Source organism: Dermacentor andersoni, chromosome 4 (assembly GCF_023375885.2).
Source record: "Dermacentor andersoni chromosome 4, qqDerAnde1_hic_scaffold, whole genome shotgun sequence".
In the NCBI taxonomy this organism is placed as follows: domain Eukaryota; kingdom Metazoa; phylum Arthropoda; class Arachnida; order Ixodida; family Ixodidae; genus Dermacentor; species Dermacentor andersoni.
Genome location: NC_092817.1, coordinates 184008308 through 184029049, shown reverse-complemented (window position 1 = coordinate 184029049; position 20742 = coordinate 184008308). Strand labels below are relative to the sequence as shown.

Genomic DNA, 20742 nt, shown 5'->3' with positions numbered 1-20742 from the left:
GGTATCAATGCGAGCGGGGAAAAGTCTCAGGCACACCGTCGCGCTTCCGGTCGTCACCTTCAGGCATGTATAGGTCGTTGGCGCTGTGTGATTATGCAACTATACGTTGCTGGCGCTGTCCTAGTGTCACTTTACTGCGCATACGCAATACTTTGTCACCGAGATGGCCGCACACGGGCTAAACTGCGCGAGAATAATACCTCACAAAATGTTGCTTTCATGTTTGACGGCATCGATTCAATTTTAAGTGCAAGTTACAGAAGCCCGCTGTTTCATTCCAGCATTCTTGGATGAAAACCTTGAAGACGATATCCGCTGCGCAGCGCTGGTCCGTCACCTGTGGGGCTTCAAGTACTGGTGAGTAAATGAATGTGTGCCGGATATCTGCGTTTTCTCTGAGCAGTTTCGGAACAGTCACTTTGTTAAAGTTCCTTGTTGCCTGATTGATTTGATCGAGGTGCACGTAAACGCCCAGTGTTCGCAGTCTTAATTCTTGCAGCTAGAGTGTGAAATCTTGTTTATTCCGCTTTGTGGCGTGCTTGGCGGCTCCAACATTTGTTTTGTCCACGTAGCAGTGAGCTAATAATTCATTTTATACTCAAATTCTTCATAAATTTGCTGAGTTCATTAGCAGACGTGATTTTCTCTGCTTATCGTCGAATATATCAGCAGTAATTTCTAGTCCGGGGTTACTCTAGTCCGGGGTTACCGAAGAAACTCTCCCCAGAAGGCTAATCTGTGCGCGTGATGCTCCAAATTTTTAATTGTATTTAATGTCTTTATAGATATTTGTACTATAAGCCCTGTCGGGCCATTGAAAAGCAGGAAAAAAAAGCAACATACGGAAGTGTACCTACGTACAACTTTTCATACATGGCAGAAGAAGCTTTACATTTCATAAGAAATAATATACAGGCTGTCCCAACTATATATGCACGAAGCTTTAAAAATATGTAAATGCGACGTAGCTCGGCAGAACCAAGGTAATGTTTGCCGTCGCTTGGAGATACAGAGATTATTTTTGCATTCGGCTTACTTACATAATTAATCTTAATTACTTTATTAACTTCTCAAATGTTGTAATTAGATGAAAAATTTCAATGAAAACATTGTACAGCTACATTAAGAATTTCCGATACAGCTTTCTGTTGCTCACTACGCGGTAAATAAAAGTGTCTTTCCGAGCGTGAAAGAGGCCCGCAAATACACCCAAAGACACACGGCAACGTTGCGTGCCGACCAAGCATGTACCAGAGATGCAGTACACACACGAAAACCAGCAAAGTAGAATCAACACAGGGCTATTTACGAACAGAAAATTACCTGAGCAATATTTCTTCAAAATGACCTAGGGAGTATGTACTACACGACATGGCAATGTATTCCCCTCTTATGTGATCCTTGAAGAGAATGAGTACTTAAAAGTACTTAATTCTTCGTACCATGGGTATGTATTTTTCGTTTGTACGAGCAAGGGTTCCAGGTGAACGACGCTTGCATTTAAATTGAAAGGGCCATTATGAAAAAACTCAAAATTTGAACTTTGCTCCTTTTCTCTTACCTTAAAGTAGAGGCACGTTTAGCTCGGCCAACATCTCACTTACGGAGACCGAAATTCAGCACCTTGATAAAATATATCACGCTGCTCTCGTTTGCACCTTTTCTAATTTATCAATCTGAGATGGCCTGTGCAGATCCCGCATGCGTATCCATACGTTGGCCTGACAATGGTTAAATAAGCCGTTAATTTGGCTTTAGTGGGTACAAGGAATAATTTTCTTTCCGAGAAAGGTGATTCATTTTCTGCTTTGCTGCTTAAGTTTTAAGGCGAGAGCCTTCCTAGGCTCATGGTGAAGTTTGTGTCAGCATACTCTGACCGCCGGTGTGTCCGCCGAAGCGTCATTACGCCATATGAAGACAGATTAAAGACAGATTAAATAATGAAAAAGGGTCGATAGTGACAGCTAGTGAATTATAACATTATAATAGAGATTCGTATAGGTTAATAATGATTAGTAATGGTTAATAATGACTACTAACGACTCCGAAATGACCAATATGTCTAACAACCGTTTGTAATGACCACAATTGAATACAATTGACCAAAAATGCTTACTAGTGAGCAGTAATGACTAATAATGACTGAAATGAGTTGTAACGGCTATTAATGACTATGAAATGACCAACATGTCTAACTACGGCTTGTAAGGCCTACAACTGATTACGAATGACTAAAATGCTTAGCAATGACCAGTAATGACTAATAATGACTGAAATGACTTGTAATTTTTACTGATGACTACAATATGGCCAATGTGTCTAACGACGAATTGTACGGACTTCAATACATTAGAAATAAGTAAAATGTTCAGTAATGACCAGTAATGACTAATAATGGCTGAAGTGACTTGTAATGACTACTAATGACAACGATAAAACCTACATGTCTAAAGACGGCTTCTAATGACCACAATTGATTACAAATGACTAAACATGCTTAGTAGTGAGCGGTAACGACTAAAAGAAAGAATATAAAGAGAAGGCAAAGAGAAAGAGGCAGATGATAAGAGGGAGAAGAGTAGGCTTTCGCCGTTCACCTCCTGAGAGAGATCTTAAGAGTCCTTGTAATTTTGAATGTGACTATTCCACTTGATGTTATCTGGTATAGTAACACTCAAGTACTTAACCATGGCCTTCAGTCCCCAGCAGCTGCTGAGCACCTGACCAAGGCGGCGGTCAGACCTGTAACGCAGCAGAGGGTGCTAAGAATCTCTGGGTCCGGAGAGGCCGCCAATGGAAACTGACCCTGTGAACATTTAAGAGTCGAGCTCTGTCGTGCGAAGCTTGCTTAGCAGGACTCTTTGAGGAACTATCAGACATTGTTTCAGATATCATCGGCCTGAGTGAGATTAGGAGAACTGGTAAGGCTTATACATTATTGAATACCGGCCATGTCCTCTGCTATAGAGGTCTCCCATATAAGAAGCAATACGGGGTGGGATTCCTTATCCATAGGGACATAGCAGGCAACATTGACGAATTATGCAGCAATTTTGAGAGGGTAGCAGTAGTCGTAATCAAACTTAATATGACGTATAGATGAAATGTATATAATGAAGAAGAAGAGCACAAGGACAAGGCCAGCCAGATCGTCTGTTCCATGCCTGCAGTGGAACCAGTAGGCCAGCCGGATCGCCAGTGCTTAGCACGAGCGTGAGCCGTTCGGGCAACCAACTGTTCCTGCTCTGCGTGACTTGCCTTCTCGTTTACGAACAGACGCTACCAACGGAACTGTTCAATACACTCCATTACAATTGGTGGAAGTGCTGGGTATTGAAGAACATCTATACCCTGGAACTCCGGTCTCGGACTCTGCCTCCCGTCTTGCCTGACTCTCCCCAGCCGACGTCGCCGCCACCCTCCGTTGCCTGCTCTGGCGCTGTCCCTCAACGCCATCCAGCGGTTTTCAGCGGTACGGATGAGCAGGACGTCAATGACTGATTGTCTACATACGAATGGGTGAGCTTGCACAATCGATGGGACGATACCACCAAGTGAAATGCCGTCATCTTCTACCTTGCGGGAGTGGCTCACCTGCGGTTTAAAAATCATGAAGCCGACTTTCAGTCCTGCTCCGCGTTCAAAGCCAGTTTCGCTGAAGTTTTCGGTCGCCCCGCCGTTCACAAGTTGCGCGCCGAGCAGCGGTTACGAGAGCGAGCGCAACAACCCGGTGAAACATTCACCTGTTACATTGAAGAGGTTCTAGACCTATGCAAACGTGTGGATGCTTCTATGCCCGAAAATGAAAAATTGAAGTACATTTTGAAGGGCATCGCCGATGACATTTTCCATGTGGCCAAGAGTCCGCGCACCGTAGCAGAGCTCATAAACTTGTGCCATAGCTACGACGAGTTGAGGAGGCAGCGCGATTTGACCAAGCGCCCCTCACTGGCTGACGAGGCCCTCTCTTCCATGACAGTCTTCCTTGATCGCTCCCCCCCCTGCTCACACAAATCCAAGCTTTCGTGCGAGAGGAAATTGCACGTCAGCTTTCCCTACTGCCGTTCGCTTAGCTACCCCAACAGCAGCCGCGGCCGTCACACCCTCCTACACCGCTCGCCTCTACGATTCGGCGGGTTATTGAAGAGCAAGTTGCTGAGGCTCAACGAATGCAGCATCAGAAGTACCCTGTCGCCGCGCCACTTACGCATCCGTCGCCACGCAGCCTAAAGTTGTGGTTGTGGTGGCTATATATACTGTGGCTTTCTTCGCCACAGTATATATAGGGGGGTTCTTCTAAAGGGGAGAGGGTGTAAGGCGGGTGGATGCGGTAACGAGCAAAGGTGTGTTAGCGGTGAGCGCGTCGAATTGAGGATAAAGGAGTGCGGCGCACAAGGCCAGGGACACGGCCGTCTATCAATCACGTGTCAACGGCCATGTTTCAGCCGGCCTGTCTTGTGGTCGTGGGCTATCGTCTCTGAAAGAGGTAATAGAAGGAGCGGCAGAAACCGGTGCTCGTAAAAAAAATTGAAGAAAATATTGAAATGGAATAAATAAAGAAAAGAAAAAAAGAAAAATTACTGGATACATCATCATCATCATCATCAGCCTGATTACGCCCACTGCAGGGCAAAGGCCTCTCCCATACTTCTCCAACTACCCCGGTCATGTACTAATTGTGGCCATGTTGACCCTCCAAACTTCCTAATCTCATCTGCCCACCTAACTTTCTGTCGCCCCCTGCTACGCTTCCCTTCCCTCGGAATCCAGTCCGTAACCCTTAATGACCATCGGTTATCTTCCCTCCTCATTACATGACCTGCCCATGCCCATTTCTTTTTCTTGATTTCAACTAAGATGTCATTAACGCGCGTTTGTTCCCTCACCCAATCTGCTCTTTTCTTATCCCTTAACGTTACACCTATCATTTTTCTTTCCATAGCTCGTTGCGTCGTCCTCAATTTAAGTAGAACCCTTTTCGTAAGCCTCCAGGTTTCTGCCCCGTACGTGAGTACTGGTAAGACACAGCTGTTATACACTTTTCTCTTGAGGGATAATGGCAACCTGCTGTTCATGATCTGCGAATGCCTGCCAAACGCACCCCAGCCCATTCTTATTCTTCTGATTATTTCACTCCCATGATCTGGATCAGCAGTCACTACCTGTCCTAAGTAGATGTATTCTCTTACCACTTCCAGTGCCTCGCTACCTATCGTAAACTGCTGTTCCCTTCCGAGACTGTTAAACATTACTTTAGTTTTCTGCAGATTCATTTTTAGTCCCACCCTTCTGCTCTGCCTCTCCAGATCAGTGAGCATGCATTGCAGTTGGTCCCCTGAGTTACTAAGCAAGGCAATATCATCAGCGAAGCGCAAGTTACTAAGGTATTCTCCATTTACTCTTATCCCCAATTCTTCCCAATCCAGGTCTCTGAATACCTCCTGTAAACACGCTGTGAATAGCATTGGAGAGATCGTATCTCCCTGCCTGACGCCTTTCTTTATTGGGATTTTGTTGCTTTCTTTATGGAGGAGTACAGTGGCTGTGGAGCCGCTATAGATATCTTTCAGTATTTTTACATACGGCTCGTCTACACCCTGATTCCGCAATGCCTCCATGACTGCTGAGGTTTCGACTGAATCAAACGCTTTCTCGTAATCAATGAAAGCTATATATAATGGTTGGTTATATTCCGCACATTTCTCTATCACCTGATTGATAGTGTGAATATGATCTATTGTTGAGTAGCCTTTACGGAATCCTGCCTGGTCCTTTGGTTGACGGAAGTCTAAGGTGTTCCGGATTCTATTTGCAATTACCTTAGTAAATACTTTGTAGGCAACGGACAGTAAGCTGATCGGTCTATAATTTTTCAAGTCTTTGGCGTCGCCTTTCTTATGGATTAAAATTATGTTAGCGTTCTTCCAAGATTCCGGTACGCTCGAGGTCTTGAGGCATTGCGTATAGAGGCTGGCCAGTTTTTCTAGAACAATCTGCCCACCATCCTTCAGCAAATCTGCTGTTACCTGATCCTCCCCAGCTGCCTTCCCCCTTTGCATAGCTCCCAAGGCTTTCTTTACTTCTTCCGGCGTTACTTCTGGGATATCGAATTCCTCTAGATTATTCTCTCTTCCATTATCATCGTGGGTGCCACTCGTACTGTATAAATCTCTATAGAACTCCTCAGCCACTTGAACGATCTCATCCATATTAGTAATGATATTGCCGGCTTTGTCTCTTAGCGCATACATCTGATTCTTGCCAATTCCTAGTTTCTTCTTCACTGCTTTTAGGCTTCCTCCGTTCCTGAGAGCTTGTTCAATTCTATCCATGTTATACTTCCTTATGTCAGCTGTCTTACGCTTGTTGATTAACTTCGAAAGTTCTGCCAGTTCTATTCTAGCTGTAGGGTTAGAGGCTTTCATACATTGGCGTTTCTTGATCAGATCTTTCGTCTCCTGCGATAGCTTACTGGTATCCTGTCTAACGCAGTTACCACCGACTTCTATTGCACACTCCTTAATGATGCCCACAAGATTGTCGTTCATTGCTTCAACACTAAGATCCTCTTCGTGGCTTAAAGCCGAATACCTGTTCTGTAGCTTGATCTGGAATTCCTCTATTTTCCCTCTTAGCGCTAACTCATTGATCGGCTTCTTATGTACCAGTTTCCTCCGTTCCCTCCTCAGGTCTAGGCTAATTCGAGTTCTTACCATCCTGTGGTCACTGCAGCGCACCTTACCGAGCACGTCCACATCTTGTATGATGCCAGGGTTAGCGCAGAGTATGAAATCTATTTCATTTCTAGTCTCGCCGTTCGGGCTCCTCCATGTCCACTTTCGGTTATTCCGCTTGCGGAAGAAGGTATTCATTATCCTCATATTATTCTGTTCTGCAAACTCTACTAATACCTCCCCCCTGCTATTCCTAGTGCCTATGCCATATTCCCCCACTGCCTTGTCTCCAGCATGCTTCTTGCCTACCTTGGCATTGAAATCGCCCATCAGTATAGTGTATTTTGTTTTCACTCTACCCATCGCCGATTCCACGTCTTCGTAGAAGCTTTCGACTTCCTGGTCATCATGACTGGATGTAGGGGCGTAGACCTGTACAACCTTCATTTTGTACCTCTTATTAAGTTTCACAACAAGACATGCCACCCTCTCGTTAATGCTATAGAATTCCTGTATGTTACCAGCTATATTCTTATTAATCAGGAATCCGACTCCTAGTTCTCGTCTCTCCGCTAAGCCCCGGTAGCACAGGACGTGCCCGCTCCTTAACACTGTATATGCTTCTTTTGGCCTCCTAACTTCACTGAGCCCTATTATATCCCATTTACTGCCCTCTAATTCTTCCAATAGCACTGCTAGACTCGCCTCACTAGATAATGTTCTTGCGTTAAACGTTGCCAGGTTCACCTGGCAACGTCTACTGGATACATACCAGCACAAAAGTATTAGAGCTGCAGATCAACCCAAGAAAACTAATGTAACCCCTACAGCACATGGCTGCATCGATAGTCCTACAGGAGAGCATCCAGAGCACTGCAGCAGCGTAGTAGACATATCTCAGAGTGTAAGCCCCGAGAAAGTTGATCCCCTAAAACGTGGTCTTACGTTTTGTTCGACGAACAACGCAGTAAACGAATACGAACTCCACAAAAATATAACAGAGTTTTCAAGACGCATGCGCATCAAGGAGTTTTTTTTTCGATAGGCCACAGGTAGAAAATCAAGATAGAGACTCTCTTAGACCACTTAGCACGTGGACACCGGAAGCTGAACACTGCCCAGACTTGATTTATACATAAAGCTGATCTAAAAGGAAATTCTAGAGTCAGCGCGCCATTGCCGGAAACGCAAAAATTTGTCACCCGCTCAGCACCAAATTCTTAAAGAGCTCGCGGAAAGGAATGATATTGTAATAAAACCAGCAGACATAGGCGGCAGCATCGTAATGTGGCCTATAAAAACGTACAAGAATGAGGCCTCCAAACAACTTAGCAACCACACCCATTACAGAAAACTCTACTCTAAACCAACTTCAAGACTACAGCAATACTGTGAAAAACAGAATAGCGGAGCTCCTGTCCAGGGAACTAGTCACCCAGCCTGAATATAACTTCATGATGCCCAAGAACCAAAAAGCAGAATGCTTTTATCTTCTTCCTAAAGTACATAAAGTTCACGTCGAAAAAATATTCCCAGCATAAATCCCAGGTCCACCTATTGTGCCTAATAACAGCACACCTACCGAGTCACTATCTAAATTCTTAAAACACCACCTGTCAAATATCCCCACCACTCTCCCATCTTTTGTTCAATACACGCCGCACTTCGTTGGAATTATCGACGGCATGAACGACAACCAAATCCTTTCCGACCGCACTATTCTAGTCCCTTTGGATGTTTCTGCCCTTTACGCCAACATACCCATGAGTGAAGGAATTGAAGCCGTTTCGAAGTCCCTCGCAATCAATTCCGAAGCGCACGCTCCAGAAGTGTGCCTGTCGCTTCTTAGGTGTCTCACGATCAACTGTTTCGAATCCGATTCCATTCACTACCTGCAAGCTTTCGGCACTAGCATGAGAACACCATTCGCTCCCACGTGTGCGAACATTTTCATGGGACAGCTTGAAGCAGACATGTTGAAATCCTGCCCTTTAATACCCCACACCTATCTTCGTTACATTGACGACATACTTATGATATGGGAACACGGTACAAGGTCATTAACCGACCTAATTAACCATTTCAATCGCTTTCACCCGAGTATTAAATTTACTGCTCACCACTCTCCTAGTCAGATCAACTTCCTCGACACGACGGTCTACATAGAAAACGGAAAACTGAGAACAACACTTTACCGGAAGCCTACGGATAGCCAGCAATATTTAGACTACAACAGTCATCACCCGCGACACTGCAAGCAAGCAATTTTTGTCGGACAAGCCAAACGAAGTCGAAGAATCTGCAGCGAAGACCACGGTTATATCCACCACCTCAATAACTTTAAAACAACGCGAGCAGAAAGAAACTATCCACGAGTTGCTCTCTATAGGGCTTATGATGTCGCGTCAAGATTGGAGAGACAGTTGCAATTAGCGAAAAAACAGCCTACACCAATATCTGACAGACCGCTAGTCTTCATAACAAAATATTCTAATGCACTGCCAAACATAAACAACATCCTAAAAAAATACCACCCAATGTTATCAAGTAACGAGCGCCTGAGAAAAGCGTTCGCGGACGTACCAAGGGTTACCTACTCCGCAACAGGAACATTAACGTCAGGTTAGCGCGCGCAAAAGTCAGTCAACATCATTCACTCGTAATAAAAACACGTTGTCGCACCAGATGCAATACCTGCAAGCATATTCGTAGTGACATTAAAATTAACAGCACCGCAAATTGCTATACACAAGAAGTCAAACCTAGCTTCCCTTGTCCAATTTCGGATGTGATTTATATGCTTGAGTGTTCTTTCTGTAAGAAGCAATATATCGGTGAAACAGGACGTCAGATTAAACGGACATCGCGCGGACAAAGGCGTCGACGACCATTTCAGCCAACCAAGTTATAACTTTAATAAATTTAAACTCTATATGTTACAGTCAAATTTGCGTACTGAACGAGAAAGAAAATACAGAGAATCATACGTTATACATAAGTTCAAGACAATTGCAACCAATAGGCATATCCGTTTCAAAGGAAGCCTTAGAATATATTCGCTATGCTAAGTTTCAAGCTATAGGCAACAACACTTAGTTTGGTGGATTAGTTTTTCTTTCTTTTTCGTTTATTTATTTATTCCAATTCAATATATATTTTTTAAATTGTTTTAGGAGCACCGGTTTCTGCCGCTTCTTCTATAATCTCTTTCAGAGACAGGGTATCCCACGACCACCAGACACGCTGACTGACACACGGCTGTTGACACGTGATTGATAGACGGCCGTGTCCATGGCCTTGTGTACAGCACTCCTTTATTCTCAGTGCGAAACCCTCGCCGCTATCAAACCTTCGCTCGTGGTCTCATCCACCCGCCTTACGCTCTCTCCCCTTTAGAAGAACCCCACCTATATATACTGTGGAAAGGAAAGCATATGTAGCCTTGAAGAAAGGTCTACTTGTCGAAACGTTGGCTCCTGCTACCACCTTGTTCTTGTTTTGCTCATCGTCTTGAATTTCCATCTCCCTCCTTCCCCCTGTTTTCCGATAATTAAATGAGAACATACTATTTCTTTGTCAGTTAGTCTACCACTGAAATTCTCGTCATAGTTATTTTTTCTTTTTCTAATTATCACCCCAGACACTTATTGGGCATAAAGGCAAAGTTATTGCAACCTAATCTTCGTAAAATTCTGTTTTTAATATATCAGAAAATCGCGTGCAATTAAGCGACCTGATATATTAGGCGAAACGAAATCTGTAGTATCCATATTATAACAAAAATAGAACAGGACAGAGCCCATATGCGAGGGGGGGCACAGCGACGTTATATCGAAAGTACTCAATTTTGCATCATAGAAGTTGACAAACGGTTTTCTGTAAGAAAGGTCTGATTTACTCCATTTGACTGCAGTCATATCAATGCCAAGATGCAGAAGTTTTCCTGACAGTTCTGAGTGAGAAACGCGATCGAATGCTTCAGACATGTGAAGACGAGTACTATCAATTTGGCTTCACTCGTTTAACTGTTCATAGAATTACATTAGCGCCACTAACTGGGTAATAGCTGGCAGTCATCTTTTCAATCCATCATGCTTTGGCATTATGATGTTAACTTTTCAAGCTAACTAAATGAACTTTTTGACAACATGCGTTCTAGCAGCTTACTGCATGTGCATGTTATCTAGAAAGCTTGGCAGTTTTTAATAATATGTTTGCTTCCAGGTTCGTGGACAAGCACTGCCTTAGTCATTAGCTAGTCCTAGGTTAAGGTATGCTGTTGAAAGGATGCGTTAAAAATTATTAATAGATACTTCGAGACATATTCTGTGTACCGTATGAAGAACCCATACAGGATCCGATCTATTCCGAGTAAAGTTTTTGTGTCAATCTCAAGGAGCAACGTCTGCGGGCATGTATTTTGGGCTTTGAGATCTCTTCGTCGTACTTCTGGGTTGCGTAACATTGGGCTGGCCTGTGCCCCTCTCTCTGCCTATTTATATCATCTAGCCCCTGCATGTAGGGGTAGCTAGACAGCAAGAACTATCTCTGGTTCAGCTCACTGCGATTCTATACGTCGTTTTTCGCTTTCCTTTTTTTTTTTTTTTTGCTTCTTATGCGCATTATCTTCAGCAGAACATAAATGACAGCGTAAAAATCTGCGTTCATTGGCAGCACTGTTTATGTAGTTTACGGATGGCAATGTGCAGCAAATATGTTGTGCCATAAGAGTAAAGGCTCATTCACACCGGCGACTGACAGTGGTCGGGCGACCAAGTTAATCGCAAAGCGACCAGTCACAACTGGCCGCTATTCTCAAAAAGCGACCATTTTGGACCAGCCGCTCGCTGCTCGATTTTTCAGTCACGCGACCGTGGTAGCGAAACCGACAAACCAATCAGCGGCGCACCGGAAGTGATCTTTCATGTGTCTACATCCGGCCTCCTCCCAGGTCGCGGCAAATACAAAGTGCACGCCACCATATATTCCGAGAGTTCTCGCTGAGAACGATAATCTCCAGGATTGCGACTTGTTCTGTCTTGTAGAATGACACTTGGCATTGAAATTAAAATTAAATTCTGAGGTATTACATGCCAAAAGGACTGCCTCATTATGAAACACGGTGCAGTAGGGGGCTCGGGATTAATAATGACTACCTGGTTTTCCTTAACCCGCACTCAGTACACGGGTGTTTTGCATTTTGGCTCCGTCGAAACGATCGAATATTTGCAGGGATTTGATCCCGCAACCTCGGTCTCAGCAGCGTAACGCCAAAGCCACTGTACGACATGGGCGGGTAACTGATATTTAAGTGACGGGACGTTTGAAACCGAGGTCGCGGTGATATGCTAGCGCGGGAGTTGTACCGGCAATGCGAATTGTGATCTTTTCGCAGAATTATTTAGCAGCCGTCGTGCGTGTTTCTCACCAAGCACAGAGCCGAAGCTATAGACAGATGTTGCGTCGTCTACGGTAGCACTAGACACGCGGTTGTCTACGAATTATGGCTCCTTGATTAGCACTTCTTTAGCTGGTCATGTTACCCTCAACAACCGATGTTAAGTCTCCCGCACGTGTATTCAAAGTTTTAAGTAGAAATTGAAATGTTGAGCCATTTGCCTTCAGAAACGGTTATAAGATATAATTACCCCTTCGAATGAGCGTTCTCAAAGCTCTGAGAAGAAGTTTTGTATGCCGACTGCAACAGAATTACAACCCTGACGATCTCGAAGCATGTTTCTTTTAAAGGGAAGCTTTAGCTCGGGCCCAACTCCGATGCCGCTGATTCAAAAACATGTGCACACCGATATGGTTTTCTGAGATAACCCATGAGCCGATTTTAATTATATTTGTCACACCTCATAAATAAAGTTATACTCTAGTGACTGTTGGAAGCGTAATTTTTATGTAGCGCCTGAGTTTTAAAAAAATTGGCGACATTTGTTAAGTTTTGAAAAAATAAAAGCACGAACTTTACGAATTCTTACACTGCACCAAGAACATATCACACTTCTGTAAATGTAAACTGTAAGAACATCAGAAAGCTGACAAATTTGACATATTTATTTATATCTTACCTGATATATTTACGTATTAAGGGTTTAGCGAAAGCCCCACTTACATATTAGTAAGGCATCTAAGAGCCATATAAAACAAAATGTTTTACCCTTTCGATGCACTATTAGAAGCGATATACAGAATTGTGATCCGACTTTTAAGTCTGAGTTAAAGAGCTGTAAACATTATACATTTGTATTATAAAAATGTTCGATTTTCAACAATATTTATAGATAACTCGACGGTGTAAACAAAAAACTGCTTCATACATTCATTGGATTTGAACTTCTTTAATGCAACAAAACTCATCAATTTCGGTGCAGTGGTTGCCGAGAAACACGACTTGCTCTTTCCCGTGTATTTCGATAGGAGACCCCGAGCTAAAGCTTCCAATTAAGGCGCACATATAAAGCACCCTATATAGGCGCTTATAATTTCCCAGACAAGAAACGCTCTAGTCCCCGAAAAGCATTGGACATATCTCGTATCAGGACATATTCAGTGATATTTTGTGACACCTCCAACGAGGCAATTACAACTTCTAAACGTCTTTACATGCTTTAGGCCGCACTATTTCTCCCATGTTGTTTTCTGATAAATTGAAAAATTTCTGAGCTACGCACTGTATAATGTTACATAAAAGTCCACACAACAATGAGCAAAAATTTGGTAATATCCTACCACAAGGCGTACTTATGTCGCACATTTTCTAACTTCACCCACAGTTCACGTTTCAAATGCTGAACATGCCCTCTAAATGTCATTCGATAGCTTCTATAGCATTCTGATATGTGTTCAATCCAGCTCTAGTTCCAAGGGATTATGTGGCAACTGCATAGGCTTAGTTCCTTGGAGAATATGTTCACAAGCTTTTGCCAGGCAATGGCAGGCTCATCTTGGATTATCGTCACAAGAACCGTATGAGGCACAGGCATTAAATTATCTTCAGCAAAAGTGACCTCCGGCAACCGGATCGTAAGTTATAGGGAAGATGATCCCAGGTTATGGGCGAGTGGCATGTCCATGGAAAGGTACGCTCCCAGTCTTCGTAGGTGTTTCTACGGACGCTTACAGACACCCACATGCCATAGGCTGCGCTAATGAACACAGTAATGAGTCTACCATATGGGTGCATGCTGCTGTACCGTGCTGCGCAAATTTATGCACTGTGAAAAAACCAGCTTGATATTTTTGAGGAACTTGAGGTGCTTGGCTTCTTGATAACTGCGCGAAAAATCAGGACAAGACCAAAGAAGCATGGTCAACAATTTGTCTCGTCTTGTCCGATTTCTTGGCGCAATATCCAAGTGAAGTAATATCTAAGAGCCAGCTTGGTATAAACCAATTTGAAGTTCTCTAATGGGTGTAAATTGTCGTCTAACGTAACATATTTTGTTGTCGGAGCTTGCAGCTTCTTGTAATTAGGAAGTTACTTTTACTTTTCCGGTATTTTAGTAGACCTTAAGAAAGAATATAAAGGAACGGACGAAGCAATATGCTTCTTGTACATAATCTGTTTCTTGTACCGCATGTCCTTTCTCTGACGATATGACAGAGTCGTGTGTTCATGGACACTTCTATTTCTCCTTTTTCTATACATTTCCCTGTGGATGCTAGCCAACTGAACACCTTTCTGGTAGACTTTCCTTCTTTCTTCTCCGTCGTTATGGCTGACTTAATTGGTCGGTCGTCATTACTTACCACATATTCTACATTTTGCGAAGGTTTAACCCCCGCCTTATGGACCTTTTAAAAAATTCCGGGCGTTTTCACGTTTCAGCTTCAAGGTTGCGAATTTTCAATTGGGCCGAAATGTGATATCACCAGCACCCGCGTAGATGTGTTACACTGTGCTCTTGTCAAAAGCTCTAAAGGAGTCACACATCCATGATTTTCACTTTTCACGCAGGACCGGCTGGGAGCGGAAGTGCCTGTACGGCAAGGTGTCCCCATTCCTGGACGGATGCGACTACGAGAACTAAAAATCAACCTAGTTCTTTTTACTGGGATTGCTACAACACTTTTCTTTTCAAACAAAAACTGTTACTCTGTCAAAAAAAGAATACTTGTGCAGACGCCACGACCTTATCGACCCATTCCAACTCATCCCTAGTTTTGTCTGCACAATTCATTTAAGCGCGATACAATGTGTATTCCTCTGAATGTTTGCCAACGCAGAGAGTCAGACATCAGAGACTCGATCTAGAGTTATGATATATTGGGTGAATGGTGCGTACACTATACGGTCTTTGGTATATTTAGAAACAGATTTTGCAGGGAACCCAGCAGACTTAGTCTTGGACACCTTAACACAAGGCCTGATAGTAATGATGCTGGAGAGTCCGCTAGACTAGCGGTTTGTATATGTGTCCAGTTTCTTTAGTCATTCTAGCACACGCTGAACCTATATCGCAAACAATAAAGCATCCACGTGAGGCACCGGGGTAATATACATTTGAAGCAGCATTTTGCTTTTCGAGTGAGGCACCACAGTCTTCAGGCAACATTCATGCTAGACTGTCAAAAAGGAGAAAGAGGAAGAGGATGCAGTGGATGCAACTTTGCAAGAAGTGTCGGCAATCGCTCCTTCCTTGTTTCGACTTTCGGCACAGCTTTAAGTGACATAAATCTATGCGCAAGTCCTTCAGTGAGTTCCCCTTCAATGTGCATTGCCTTGTTGCCTTGTTCGCCCAACTACCAATGGACTGCGGATAAATATGCCAGGTTTACACAGCTTATTTGCAATGCGCTGGATATTCCATTGAAAGAAAGACACGGGGGTAGAATGCTGCCTTGTGCACTTGCTAGTGAACCATTCTGACTACCTATATATTTATTGGAGAGTCATATTTCCTCATAGAAAAAAAAAACTGAATCACAGGCATGAAGTTCAAGCACAAGTTAATTATTGGCCGCAGCAATTACAAAGAAGAAAAAGAAGCTTTCTTTTGTCACTGTTACCGGAATTCCGTGCGTTTAACGTTTGGTTAATCGTAATGATGATTGTAGCAAAGTGATCACCAATACCAATCGGAACTACAATGTAGTGAAATGAAGACACGCTCAGTGTGCAGGGGTACTATTGAACTGAAGGTCAACGCTTGTTGCTTTTTTTGCCATGAGTGGATATAGCTGGAACAAAATTGCGTTCACAAATGCATACATCGCGCCTGAAGGGGCTGTGTTTTTACACAAGACTGATACGAAACTTTACATTTAAAATGCATGTTCGTTGGCGTCTTGGTAGAAGCGAGGTTATTTGGTTGGCGCTGAATAGGTCTGCTGGCGTGCCTTTTTGGTTATTATTACACTAAAACACAAATGCAATTTTGCCCCTGGTGTACTTTGTTGCTTGTATTTAAACAGATACGTTCGTGTCTTGATATATCAAGCACTTTTTTGATATTAAACCACGTATTATTGCATTGTGCTGCGTTGTCACGTATATGTTACTCGGTTTTAGAAATAAATTTTTCTTAGTGATGAATTTTCTATGACGTCAGCTGTTTGGTCGACAAAGACACAGGCTCATGATCACAGAGTCAGTGAATGCGCTAAGCAGCTCCACTGCGATTTATTCCCTTCAGTTGTGTAGTAACCGAAGTCATACAACCGAACAAATGTTTACATAAGCAATGAAGTTTGATGTTCACTTGAAATGCAGTGTTGTTGTCCTGTATGTTTTTGGCGCATTCGCAGACTGACTGATGCCCGTATCGGCCACGAGTCAGGTGGTTAAGGAAAAGAGACAAGGAAAGGGTATCGACAATTTTAAAATTGCCACTCACAGACAAAACTTCTAATGTGCAGGGAGAACAAATGTCAACGTGAGATCTCGAAATAAGAGCAGCAAATTATATAGTTCGTGAAGTCTGGTAATCGAGACGATTCAGTAAGATAATTGACTGTCAAGCAAAGATTTCTGTTACTGAATTAAAAGAAAGCAGTGGCTTTATTAAAAGAAATTTAATAGCACAGAAAATCTAGACGGATACTACGAAGTCGAAAATGTAAGAACGTCTGAGTTTAAAAAAAAAAAGGCGTCTACAGTGCAAAAAGTAAATAAATATTGTCCCTGCTCAGCCAGCAAATGGGCATAGCGGTGAGAAAACCAGTCCTGGCATGTACTAGTAGAAACTCGGCGTCGGCTTTCATATGGGCACTTTAAGTTAACGAGTTTAGAAAAAGCGGTTAGCCTCGTAACGCTGGAATGATGACACTTTCGTGAAACATAGCCGCACGGACGTATGCGGAGAAATGGCAATATAGAAAAAGTGTGCCGCTTTTAGCCTGGTTAAAAATTAGCTAAAGAATCTGCAATTTCATTGAGAAATAGTTCTTTGTGTAAAGCTACCGAAACAGCCGTTTCTGAAGTATCCGCTTACCATGAACAAAATGCCCGCATAACATGAGTCACCAAAAACAGTAAGTGATGAACGAGAATATTCAGCCAGTTATTGCCACTGTGGATGTAATTGGTGGATATAATTTGCATAGAGCCAATGCTCCTGCCATGAATTCAGCCAAAAAAACACGAGTATGAAATTTACACGGCGAGCAGCTAAAGTCCAGTGAAAGGTCGGGCAAAATATACCAACAGCTGACCTTTCTTTACGCTGTAAAGCCTGTGTCGCAGCGATTATCCTTCTGAGAGAGAGAGAGAGAAAAAACATTTATTCGAACCATCGAGGTGGTTGCTATGAGGTCGAGTGGGTGGTGTCCTCATTCCAGGACTCCACTGGCCATGGCTGCTCGACGTACTTGCTGGACGAGAGCTTCTTGTCCCGCCAGGGTATCGCCGGTCAGCTGTACCTCCCACCGCTCAAATGACGTGCTAGGCGTCTTTAAATGTTGAGGTTTGCCCCCGCACCCCCACGAGATGTGGAAGAGTGTAGGGCGTGTGTCGCCGCACCAGGGGCAGATGCCGCGATATGTATGTGGGAACATTTTACTGTATTTGTGTAGGTTAGGAAATGTGTTTGTCTGAATAAGTCGGAGAGCTACGGCATCTTCAGTGCTGAGCTTTCTGTGAGGCGGAGGATAAATCCTGCGGTTGAGTCGCTGGATATCGAGTCGGTCGCAGTAATTGGACGGCAGGGGCATGAAGGTAAATGGTGGGGATTAGTGAGACGATTCGTCTTGACCCGCTCGGTTGATTAGCGCTCGAGCTAGGGCGTTCGCCCTCTCGTTCCCCTCCAGACCCGCGTGGCCCGGCGTCCACGTGATTTGATGGTATTCTTGCAGCCTCGGGCCTAGAATCTGAGCCGCCAGCAGCGGTGTTCGTCCGTTGGTAAAGTTACGGCAGGCCTGTTGCGAGTCGGTAACGACATGGACTTCCCTGCCTACCCTGCCTTCTTGCTTTATTACCAGCGCCGCAGCTATGGTTTCAGCCGCAGCTGGTGTCTCTGCCCTTAGAAATGACTCAGCAAACCAGCGTGTGATAAAGAAAAAGAGTTCGGTAGAACCGATTTGGTGGTCAATTGATGCTATTGCGATTAGTATAAAGAAACAAAACAACCATTTTCCTTCTACAGTGGCTATATACTCACGTGAAAATGTATATTTTAGATAACTGCGCGATTCTACCACTTGCATATATCCGTGATATCCACCGGACATATTATGAAGAAATAACGTAGTCTGGTAGGGCCCTCTTTAATCGTGTTTGCATCGTCGATCGTAACAAATGCGCAGTTGAGTCTCTAAAAACCGAAATCTATTGACTACCTTTTTCAAGAAGAAGCAGGCCCAGCCATCGCAACCAACTCGCCAACGCCGAAAAAGGATAGTCCGGCTAGTCCTCTACCGCAAACACGCGTCAGATTTTTAATTAAAGCCTGCTGCTTTACGTGTCAAAACACAATCAGATTATGGTGCACGCAGTAAAGGGGGACTCTGGAATAATTTCAACCATATGGGGTTCTTCAACGTGTACCCAATGTATGATACAGGGGCGTTTTTACATCTATCCCCCATCGAAATGCGGCCACCGCGTTCAGTATAGCTTGCGAATGTCAGCTATTGAACAATGCAGCACTTGTAGCATGATAGAATGGACAACTGGGCTAGCTGGTTTACTTGCATCTTGATATTGTAAACGCGCACAAAAACGGGAATGAAGAACGGCCTGTCTTCTCTCTTCCTTCCCGTCTCTGTGCGCTTTTACAGTTTCAAGAAGCACTTTTAGCACATGCTGACATTTACTGATACATATTTTACTGATAAAAAAGCTACAAATTGTAACACAAGAAAAAATATAAAAATTTCACGCTCGCACTTTCTTTGCACTGTCATGCAATTCATAAGCCTGCGTATGCCAGCTCAACTCACTCTGGCGATAGAACGGTAGTGGCGTGTCCATGTATTTCACGGGTGTGGTCACCCATGGCACCCCGGCAAATATCCTTGGGGTTGTTGAACCGTCGCCATGCCAAAAACTCAGGTACTTTGACCTTTTCACTCTGCTTCCACTACCTTCATAGGACCGCTTGGCCAAATTCAGAACTTCCAGTGCAATATCTTGTTTTCGCACAGAACAGCCACTTGGTCTGCATAAGCTAGTAGGAGTACCTCATTGTGGAAAAATATTGGACCATTATTTACAGCATTGTGCAATACGGGTCACTTTTGTTTGAGTAAGGTGACTAAACCGAGCTCTGAACCGTACCGAGCTCTGAACCTCAATGCGTCCTTCAATTGTCTCGTTCACAGTGAGTTGTGCTAAACAGCCCTGGTACGCCATGGCTACTTTTTAACATACAATCAACGTTCATATAATGTAATATGCACGGTAAAGTTTATTTGGACTCTAAATCAAACGCTTTTTCAAGGTTCAATTGTACCATCGCGATGCCAGAATACATGAAATCACTGCACTCTAATACATCTCCGGCTTCATGAACATTTGTAGCGCTAGTGCGACTTCTTATTCGACATATCTGTTAAAACCCTATTAATTCATTTATTACACCCTACAGACGGTACGCCAAAACTCTATAAAGACTTAATAATCAGTGTTTGTTAAGCTGATTGGACTATATAATTTTACAGATCAAAGCAATACTGGGTCATCTACGCTGGGAAGAAAATTTGTGTGGGCTGTCATGAAGATTGCAGACAGAAAATGGAACTCGTGCAGGTCCGAATCCGGGTTATCTTCAAAGCGGGAGAGGGGGACGGGTCTGAATTTGAGATGGCGATTGAAATGGTGTTTTTTCCATGCTGGGAGCTCCTCTTCATTAATCATAAAACCTTTCTTGCCTCTCCAGAGCACAAGAACCGTAACAACTCGGGAAAATGACTTCATGAATTTGTCACGTGTCGTACGCTGGTGCTGCTTACACGAACTTTATGGGATGCGAGGGGCAGGACATCCGGACATGCTCCCTGGATCAACGCATGGTCGTATTGACAGGTCACTACAGCGTGACAATATGTTCCATTGAACAGCTGCTTTGGAATTGGTGCTAATTTGGACTTGAATGATTTATAAGCAGCAGCACTTGGTCCATGGCACTTGACACTTGGTAAACAACCACAACTCCGATACCATCCCAGTAACGTCAGGTTTCCCGCAAGGGTCTGTCCTCTGTCCGCTTCTGTTTCTAATTTATATTAACGATTTACCAACGCATGTGTCTAGTAATATTCGCATGTTCGCCGATGATTGTGTAATTTATCGCAAGGTTAATAACGTTCTGACCAAACATCTCTTCGAGACGACCTTAACCGCATTCAGGAATGGTGTGCTAATTGGTTAATGGAACTTAACCCTCAAAAATGTAAAATCTTGTCCTTCACGCGTCGCCGAAACCCACTTCATTTCCCATACGTCATAGCTAACGTCCCTGTGCAACCGGTTCTATCATACAAGTACTTAGGCATTACCTTGTCTGGCGACTTGTCCTGGAGCACACACGTTACTAACATCATTTCATCCGCTAATAAAACAAGGGTTTTTAAGACGTCATCTCCGCCAAGCCCCTAAACATGCGAAGTTATTAGCGTACAA

At 43.6% G+C, this 20742-nt stretch overlaps 1 protein-coding gene across 1 annotated transcript in view; it reads left to right on the top strand.

The window, feature by feature from the left end:
* The window catches only part of LOC126530499 (lysozyme C-1-like), a 101728-nt gene extending 85572 nt beyond the window's left edge, over positions 1-16156 (top strand). Inside the window, exons 4-5 of the mRNA XM_050177775.3 lie at positions 282-357; positions 14641-16156. Of these exons, the coding sequence (XP_050033732.1) occupies positions 282-357; positions 14641-14713 (149 nt within the window). The 3' untranslated portion in view covers positions 14714-16156. The remainder of the gene's footprint in view (positions 1-281; positions 358-14640) is intronic.
* The last annotated feature ends 4586 nt before the right edge of the window (positions 16157-20742 follow it).